Raw genomic sequence first — 9524 nt, 5'->3', positions numbered from 1 at the left:
GTTCTTTCTCTCCCAATTAGCTGATCCGCTAAGAAAACCCTACAAAGCAATTAGTTAACCACACCTTCACTCACTAATCCCCCATAAGAGGATTAGTTCCTCATGGATCTCATAAACATAATGAACTTGATAAATAAGATCAACATTAAGAACAAATCAAGAAAAAATTTTAAGAAGAATCCTGGAATGTATTTGAATGAAGCACGAAAACCACAATAACATTTGATCTCGTTTACAAGTTACATTCTTTGAACACAAATGAAAAGAACTGAAAATAAACAATCAATTTTGGCAACTTGAATACTAAGGAAGTGGTTTGTGAGGTAGTGGAAAGGGATATTGCACCGCTTGTGATTCAGTTCCAAGATAAACTTGCGAATATTGTTGAAGGGAATACTCAGCTTCCTATTGTCAGAAGAGAGTTGCCTAGATAGGTAAACTATTGAAGGTTGTTTCTTCTTTTTTTTTTCTTTGACATTCTAATTTTTTTCTATGTAGTACGGAGAAAAATCCACATTTCACTTAACCCCTTCAAAATGACAAACAATAGCAAAAAAAACTTGAAGCTAAACAAAACCCAATCCCTAGAAAATGCTTATTTTTCATCAAAGAATGCAAAAAGTAAAAAAGGGAAAACAGAGAAAAGGAAAAACCTCGATGACAAAGATGGCAGACCCTATCATAGATGACGATGCATGGTTAAAGGAGATCAGGCAGAAGAGGCTTGACGATGGTTGATACAGGTGGGCCTGAGTACACCAGATCGCTTTCTCTAGAAATATCGACGACATCAGTGGCAATGCCGGCAAGGATTTGTTCTTAAGCAAAAGAAAGGTAAGGAATGGAAAATATTAGAAAGTTTTTAAAAAGGTGGGGAGGGTTTAGCTGTGGTTTTATCATTCCCCGTTTATGAAGCATCAAACACTTAAAACATTTTGGAGTTGAATTTAATTCATTTTAATTCTTTCATTTGATTACATTTTTGGTAATTGAAATTGAGTTACATGGTTCCAAGTTGGCATGTGAAAGCAGGATGCCGTTAGCCGTCGGATATAATGGCAGCGATGATGGATACAATATAGAACTAAGGAAACTGTCTGTTGGGCATCGTCAGCTTACTTGCTTCTCACTGAAATTCGGGCCCAACCAACCATTAACAGATACTGCTCAACTCCCGAAATTAAAATAACTAATGCAATAATTAAAATTAAATTTCGTTAATATTAAATCTTTCACAATTCCCTTCCTCTTCATTTAAATACACTCTGGCTAAAATTGATAAAAGGCACAAGCTTTGCATCTTAAATATATATATTGAAATAAGAATTTTCTATTATTGTTATATACGGATTTTAGTTTACTTAGTTAATTTTAACTTGAATTCTTCCCTTGTAATTATTTGATTTTACACTTTGTCCATCTTTACTAAAACAATTTGATCTTAGGTTCCCACAACAATCTGTAGAATAAGGGTTTAAAATAAAACCAAAATGTATGCCATTTGAATTTGATATCCCCATTAACATGCCTCTGATATTTGCATTGCTCCATTGAAGAGCTGAGCTTGAAGGCCAACAACAACATGATCTTCTGGGGTTTAAATGCAAAATTTTGCACCTACACAAGATCAAAATTTTAGCCAAAGAGTGACAAAATCCTAGACCTCATTCGTGTTTTATAAATATATTCCATAACAAACCAAAAAAACTTCTGCCAGCACAATCAATGAGTTAGGCCAACTCCTCCTGGATTTGACCTTCTGCAAGGGTTAGAAAGATCTCATAAACATCCAGCAATTAATTGATCTTGATAAATACCAAAATGGTTCAAACCAAACCTCACCAGCAAGTTTGACAGCCAAATTGGCCTCAGCATCAGCCTCGCCATTCAATTCCTTTCACAGAGGTGAGCAAGAAAGGTTAAAATCATGCAATGCAATAAAAAGACAAAAAAGTGACCAAAGATCTTATTCATGAGAATGCATTTTCGGAGTAATTGATTTGACTAAATTAGAATACACAATGAAAGGTAAGAAACAACAGTAAAATAGCATTATTGCAAAGACTCGTCTAAGTTGTTTAGATTTGAGACTTGAGAATTATTGGTAAGACTGATCAAAATTGATGTTTTAACACTGCAAATTATTTACAAGGTCTTATTTTTTATTCTGTGTTATCCAAGAGAAATACAAATTTATCCAAGAGAAATACAAATGGCATTAAAAACAAACATCAGCCATCAATTTATGTTCTACAGGTTCCAAGCTAAAAAGCTGGTACAATAGCCAAAGCATGCACTACCCATAAAAGAGCTTAAATATAAGTAAAAAGAAAATTGTAGATGCAAGCAATGATCCAAACTTTAAAAATAACATCATAAAGACCTAACAATGCTGGCACAACAAAGAGGCCATAGTAGTCATAAGAAAAAGAAATTTTGCCCATTACTTTGCTATCAAGTATAAAAATTGGTCATACCCTTAAAACGTGATTGATCTGAAATGAAAGAAACTTATCCTTCAGTTTCATTGCTTGCTCACACAACTCAGACATGTGCTCATGTTTGACTTTCCATAAACCCTGCAGCTGTTCAACAACAAAACAGAAGCTAAGCTCCTTAACTTGAAATGATAATACTTCAATAAAATGAAAATAAACAACACAGCTCCTAGATTTAGGCACTATTATTATTTTGGTCAACCAAGATTTAGGCCATTATTGAAGCCCGGGAATAGCAACAGTTGAGCTATAATTTGTCCAGAGACAGTTTAGTTTGTCCCAGCTGACAGACCAGCCAAAAGAGAAGAAAAATTTTCTTATTTTGGGGGAAAAATATTGGGTTTAGAAAGCATGACAGAGGTAGAGAACAGGTGTGCATTCTAATAGGAAACTCCATTAATCATATTAAATACTTATCCCTTTTAGAACCAAGTTAAGAAGGAAAATTATAAAACTTTCTTGTTTGGAAAATTTTTAGGAAAAAGAGAGAAGGGACAGTGCTTCCATGCAGAACCAAGTTGCTAAGGAGACAAATTACCCGGAGGCTAAAACTCTGAAGCATTAACCTAGTTTCAGCATTATCATCCAGATTTTTCTTTCTGAGAAAAATAACATCGACAAAGCAACAGTAAACAGATAGAAAGTTGGATTACCTGCATACAAACGAGTTTCGAGTCACCTCGGACATGAATGTTTGTATAACCTTTTCTAAGAGCATGTTTCAACCCTAAAATTAGGGCGCGATATTCAGCAGCATTATTGGTTGCTATGCCCAAACCCTCGCGCAATTTGCAGATCTGTTCAAACTCAAGGTTTCCAGCATCATGGAAAGATTAATGTGTGGAAAAGGTCTAATTTTTAAATGTTTAATTGCATACCACGTTTCCAGCATTAGTTTTCAATACAGCTGCTGCACCAGCAGGTCCAGGATTTCCTTTTGATGCACCATCAAACTCAAGAGTACAAGATTGCTGCCATAAAGACACAAGTACGGGCACAAAAGCCTATTTTCAGAGCAAAAAAGCATCACTTAATCTTGTTAAATTAATTCAGACACCCTTCTCTCTCTCACAAGAAACCCTCTTATGTTGTTTGAGGAACTATATTCAATCATCTTGAATAAAATGATAAAAAGAAACAATGGCCTTCAAGACTATATGTTCAATTCTGTGAATGAAATTAATGTCAATATTCACCAACATAATCAACTGTCACTACCAAATCTACTTACATGACCAGAGGATGTTATTTGAGCCCCAGCATGCGGATCCAACTTGACATGCTTTCTCGCAAGATCAGCTACGGCTATTGAACCAAGTGATCCCAGTCCTTACAAAAGGTTAAAGGTAAAATACTGAAAAATAATGTCACACCCAAACTCGTTTGATATTAATAATGATGTGCTCAGGGAACATTAAAACAACTAACCTACCCCATACTCTAACTGAAGCATATCCTGTGGTCTCTTTTTGGTTGCATCATTATGAGATGTTTCACCTTTAGAAGAAGCTGGCTCCTGAAACATAATAAATAGAAACATTAGCCTTCAAATCTATAAAAGTCAATATCTTCACCTTCTCTGGATGGTATAAAACAGCTTTTGTGATACAGTTAACATGTGAAAGAATGAAACTAATCAAAGAACAAATAGATTGATCATCGATGGCCTCAAAACCTCCAAGCAGATCACATTAATTGGGAGATGCAAGTTTTAGGTGCAATTGTTGTCACAGGAACACATTCAAGCAAACAGAGACATGGGTGCAGGCGCAGAAAAAAAGAAAGACAACATCAAAATCTTTTCTTTCCTTTTCTTTTCTTTTTTTCGATAGACTTGTTCAACCAAACAGCAAATTTGCAGTATGCATAAGGTTTATGCGCAAGGTCTCACCTGAAAAGGGCAGGGCATGAGCGCTCCAAAAATATCCTCTTTCACATCTGCAGCTCTAATAGTGTAGCGAGCATTCTTAAGCCCATAGGAAGAAAGATATATTTCAGTTTCCTTTGTTAAAGAGTAGCCTTTGTAAACACTGACCGGAGGATCACATATCTACTCCAAAAGAATAATAACATGTCAAAGTTAACAGAACAACGAAAAAGAAGAAACACAGAATCTAAATTTGAAAGATTACTATGATATTTGCATTACAATTATGTCATTTCATTGAAATCTAAAAAGCACATAACTATCAATATTGCAATTTGAATAACACAGTATAGCACAAAATTAGCCTAAAAGTAAATCAACATTAGGCGACATTAAAAAAAGGAAGAAGAATTACTGAGGATCCAACTTGGGTCTGACAATCAGCAAAGCTCTTGAAAACACCAACAACATCTCCCTTTCTCACTACAAAGAATGCATCTTTCTCGTTTTCCATCACCTTTGGTTGTTCTGGATCAACTTTTTTAGTCCTGGATGTTTTTTTTGTACTACTACTACTTTTCCGGGAAGAGTAACACTGAGTGCGAAATCTTGTCAACAAGAACTCTAAATCCACAATCTTAACACTCGCGTGCTCAAAATTTCTTTTCCATAAGGGAACATGGCATTGGTTCAAAGAAGTTGAAATGAAATTACCAGCCTTTCTAAATAAAGCTGAACCATAAGTCTGCACGTGTGGCGGGCAGTTCATCAGAAAGTAAAATTGCTCCACAGTTCCTAAATTAATAGAGTTAAAACAAATATAAGTTTCCAACTAAATAACTGATATACTGAATATCCGTGTTGAACGAATATCCATGTCCAACACTCGGATAACATATTTGTTAAATCGTACAATCCTTTTGAAAAGGATTAGAAAAGAATGCTGAATACTTTACTTTTCTTATTAGTACAAAATGAAACATCAAAATAACCAAAATCTCATTTTGAAAAGGAATAAATCAATCGATAAGGAAACATGTAGAAAGCAGGAAGAACCCAAATTTTAATTTCTTTGATAAGCCCAAAGGACAACTAATTCAAACCAGTTCAAATTGATTTTTATTAACTTCATTTTCTATTTGTGCTTTTCACTTTGGAAAATTATACAAACCCTAGGTCATTAAATCCTACAGTCCCAAAGAAAAAAAAGAACCCCAAAAAGGAGAAAAGAAATCTAGGCTAGAAATCCTATGGGTCAATCTTGATTTTTCCTATTCATTTCCCAGAATTTCTCAACAATCAAACAGAATTTCGTAATTATGAATTTCCATTTAGATATCTCACCAGCACTTTTCGTCTCCATCCTAAGTTAATAAAAGATTAAAAAATGTTTTAATAAAATTTAAATAAATAAATAAAAACATTGCTTTCATGGGATAAACAACTCAATTATCAAATAAATTATACTTACATGCTCATTAAATATACTGATGCATATATTTGGGAGATAGTCCAAACATATACACATACTGCCATACGAATATCCTAAACCCTAATATATGCATATCAAGTACCTACTGTCAGATCATTAAGCAATATGAAAGACTGGTTCTTATGTAAAGCTTAAAATATGGATTAAAACTTAGAGAAAAGAAAACCTGTCTATTAACAAAAGTCAATTAATACACTATTGCAAGTATATATGTTTTTTACGCTCTTAGATATCATAGTAAACTCCAATAACGAGTAAAGAATCATGTGTAACTCTCACAATCTTGTCTGAGATTAGTGATCTCAAATCATGTGTAATACAAAAGAAAAAGAAAACAAAAGATTGTGCTCTCTTTTATCTTTTCTCCGGTTTTGATAAAAATAGAACTTATTCCACGAAACTGAAACCCCCTAAATCTTCATGAATTCGATTTAAAATCCTATTAATTAATGTTTGCAAAGTTTTTTTTTTTAAAAAAAAATCGGTATTATTTTAAAATCCAATAATAATAATAACTATATATTATAATTATTATTATTCTTATTATTGTTGTTATTATTGTTATTGTTCTTCTTTTTCTTCTTGTTATTGTTATTGTTGTTATTATTCTTCTTATTCTTCTTATTCTTATTGTTACTGCTTACAGATTACCAAACCAGTGCAAAATGAGAGGGAAAGGGAGATTACAGTGGGATCCTCCCTAATGCACCACTGTTTCGTTTGTTCTTTCAGGGATTTTACTTTGGGAAATCAAGGAACTTCAAGATTCTATCAAACTTCAAAGCAATAATAAACGAATTTGTCATTCACATAGCAGAATATACACTGTTATCCCACTTTTTTCTCTGTACATTATCATGCTGGAAATTCCAAAGTTCATACCAACAAAAATATATATATCTGCAGCAAACAACTATTGAGTTTGATATTTACATAACATACAAATTAAGCACAAAGGGATAAAAGATGGGCCCATAACAGTGAAATGCTAGGTCAAGTTTGCACCCGGCAACCAAAATTAAGTTTAAGTCTAGTCATCAGAGAAATACTGGCAACTTGGAAGGATGGTGATGATATTTAAAGCCTTACCTGAGTTGGGTTCAAGTTCTCAGTCCTGCCACAACAGTGGAAGCAAGCAACAGAGGAAGCAGAAGACAGGGATTGGGGCTGAAATCAGGTGGGCGCTGGCGATAAAGGAAGTGGGAGACGAAGTGGCAGCCGGAGTGGAGACGGCTGTCGACGGAACTAATTTGGGATTAAGGGGGAGGGGAAGGGAGGGGAGGTGACTCGATGGGAGGCTGGTGGGTATACCTAAACATTAAAGTAATTAAAATATCAGTATTAAAAATTTGGTCCGGGCCTGAGGCAAAATCATACCAAAGTCTGGTCCATTTTGAAATTGGGTTTCGTATTCCATTTTTCGAATGAAAAAAAAAAACTTAATCAAGAAATTAAACAAACTCTGAAAGAGAAAGCGTGAAAGGGATAAAAACTCACAATGGGTTTTGATGAATGAATCCTTAACTTGCTATTTTATTCTGAGAAATTTCTTAAATTTCAATCTCCAAATCCGTTTTTCCAAGAATTTAATCATCTTTATATGAATAGAGATTACAGCAGGTATCAGTTTATGCAGTATCATAATTCTATTATACATAACTGCTTTAAAATCTCAACCCGTATGCATAATTGCTTTAAATTTTGAATATCTCTTTAAACCAAAGTATTACTACTATCCGAATTAAAATATGAATTAATAAAATTATTTATGGAATATCTAATTTTGTTAAATATTCTAATTTAGTCAAGTCAAATAATGAATTCCAATCCGTTATTTGTAGAAGTCAAGTAGATCCAGATCACTCCCCAAAAATTTTAGAAATTTTATTTTTTTCCTTTAAATTTATTTAAAATTTTAATTTACATTATTCCTTTTAATTTTTTAAATTTAAGCTCATTTATTTTTTAAAGTTTTTTAAAATTTTAATTATACCTTTAATTTTTAAAAACAATCTTATTAAACTCCTAAAATTTTAGTCAAACTTCCCAAAATTTAGTCTCAAAATTCATCACTGGTTTGAGGATTATTTTATCTTTAATCAATGATAACATGTGGATTGTAAATTAAATAGTCAAATGTTAGATAGACTTTGATCGAGTCCATCAATGTAAAGTTAGTAGTACAATTGGATTCAAGGAAGCTAAACTATAAATAGAGAGTTTTTCCCTCTTTTGTAATCGGCCATTGAATTCATTTTTAATCCTAATTTAACACCCCTTACCCGTATTCGACACCGAAACAGGGTATGAGGTATTACCAGACTTAAATATAAGCAAACATACAAAACCGAAATGTAAATTTCCATCCAAATTTAAAACTTTTCATATACATTCAAATTGTCCTTAAAACGAGCCTAAGAGGCCCAAAATATGCATTGAAAGCAGTTCAGGACTAAACCGAGAGCTTTGGAAAATTTCACAACACTTAGAAATTTTTTCATATTTTAAAAGCCACATGCCTGTGTGGTTTGGGACACGCCCGTATGGGCAGGCTGTATGGTTACACACGCCCGTGTCCCTAACCCGTGTAACTCTCTATTTGACATCCAAGAATAAATTGAAGTCACACGGCAAAGGCACACGCCCGTGTGTTTAGGCCGTGTGGTCGATTTAATTTTCATAATTTCTCATAAAATAGGTGCAGACTTCACACGCCCAGGGCAACGCCCGTGTCTCTACCCGTGTGCTCAATATTGAGCATTCTGTTTTGCAACAATTAAGGTGTAGGGGACACAAGGCTGGATCACACGCTCATGGGGCGAGTTGCGTGTCACACACGGTATAGACACACGCCCTTGTGTCTACCCGTGTGGACAAAAATAAGGCTATTTTCCAAGTCATATTGTCACTCTTCCATGCACAAACCTACACAACAAAACATAGCACCATTCCAAGTATATGCATTCAACCAAATCAACCACAACCAAGGCATCAATACCTCATTCACATACTATCATTTATCATACACAAACATCACATATATTTCAACTCAAATCATGCAATTTTCCACATCCATGAAATACATCATCTTATGCATATATACTTAAATCAATATTAGTCAATTTCAATAGCCATTTACAAAATGAATTATCAACCATCATAAGCCCACACATTCGGCCAATCAATTATGACACATAACAAAACGACCAAGTCTCTGTACATGCTATAAGTCAAAATGTTAAAATCATTGGTACCCAAAATAATAAGTTGACAGTGTGACTGGATCTCCGACAATCTCCAATCCCCGAGCTGGCTTAGTGACATTATAAGACAAGGGAAAAAGAAAGAGGAGTGGACTTTAAAGCTTAATAAGTTCCCATGCAAATAATAAGCAACAAATAATAAGCATTTTAAACTCACATTTAACATACAATTAACTTGAAGTAAATTAACATAAATGTCATTATAAATCTCACAATCCAACTTACTGAATCGCAACCTTACCGAGGGATTCATCATATATCAAGCTTATTAAGCATGAGTTTTATGTACATACTTGTATCAATTTACAGCATACTATAGTCTTTCACAACTTTGACATTCTCGTTTCATTTCCCATTGAACCACTTGCAATACTAAAGGATACTCGAGTATCTCGCGCACATAG

The 9524-nt window shown here is 33.9% G+C and overlaps 1 protein-coding gene across 4 annotated transcripts; it reads right to left on the bottom strand.

The window, feature by feature from the left end:
* Positions 1 to 1293: 1293 nt before the first annotated feature.
* Positions 1294 to 7533, bottom strand: LOC108489867 (uncharacterized). 4 transcript variants are annotated; one of them, XM_017794568.2, is made up of 12 exons: positions 7355 to 7529; positions 6947 to 7168; positions 4781 to 5160; positions 4390 to 4548; positions 3927 to 4014; positions 3730 to 3827; positions 3377 to 3502; positions 3152 to 3295; positions 2478 to 2585; positions 1843 to 1894; positions 1700 to 1759; positions 1294 to 1617 (listed from the first exon to the last, which is right to left on the bottom strand). In XM_017794568.2, exons 3-11 carry the CDS (start codon positions 5132 to 5134, stop codon positions 1731 to 1733), a joined length of 1158 nt encoding a protein of 385 aa, XP_017650057.1. In that variant the 5' UTR covers positions 5135 to 5160; positions 6947 to 7168; positions 7355 to 7529; the 3' UTR covers positions 1294 to 1617; positions 1700 to 1730. The 4 variants fall into 4 exon arrangements, with proteins under 4 accessions (XP_017650057.1, XP_017650058.1, XP_017650056.1 ...); XM_017794569.2 differs by lacking the exon at positions 1700 to 1759 and having other exon boundaries at positions 7355 to 7533; XM_017794567.2 differs by having other exon boundaries at positions 1294 to 1759; positions 7355 to 7527.
* Between the last annotated feature and the right edge of the window lie 1991 nt (positions 7534 to 9524).

This window comes from Gossypium arboreum, chromosome 5, assembly GCF_025698485.1.
Source record: "Gossypium arboreum isolate Shixiya-1 chromosome 5, ASM2569848v2, whole genome shotgun sequence".
Taxonomy (NCBI): Eukaryota; Viridiplantae; Streptophyta; class Magnoliopsida; order Malvales; family Malvaceae; genus Gossypium; species Gossypium arboreum.
The sequence above is the reverse complement of the archived record's forward strand: the minus strand, read 5'-3'. Positions and strand labels throughout refer to the sequence as shown.

What these genes read in the sequence shown, in the direction of transcription:
- LOC108489867 (XM_017794568.2), bottom strand. Translation starts at nt 5,134, where the DNA reads ATGAACTGCCCGCCACACGTGCAGACTTATGGTTCAGCTTTATTTAGA. An exon ending in CGAAACTCGTTTGTATGCAG is followed by an intron (nt 2,586 to 3,151) that starts GTAATCCAACTT and finishes GTTGTTGAACAG; the next exon opens with CTGCAGGGTTTATGGAAAGT. An exon ending in TTTGGCTGTCAAACTTGCTG is followed by an intron (nt 1,760 to 1,842) that starts GTGAGGTTTGGT and finishes TAACCCTTGCAG; the next exon opens with AAGGTCAAATCCAGGAGGAG.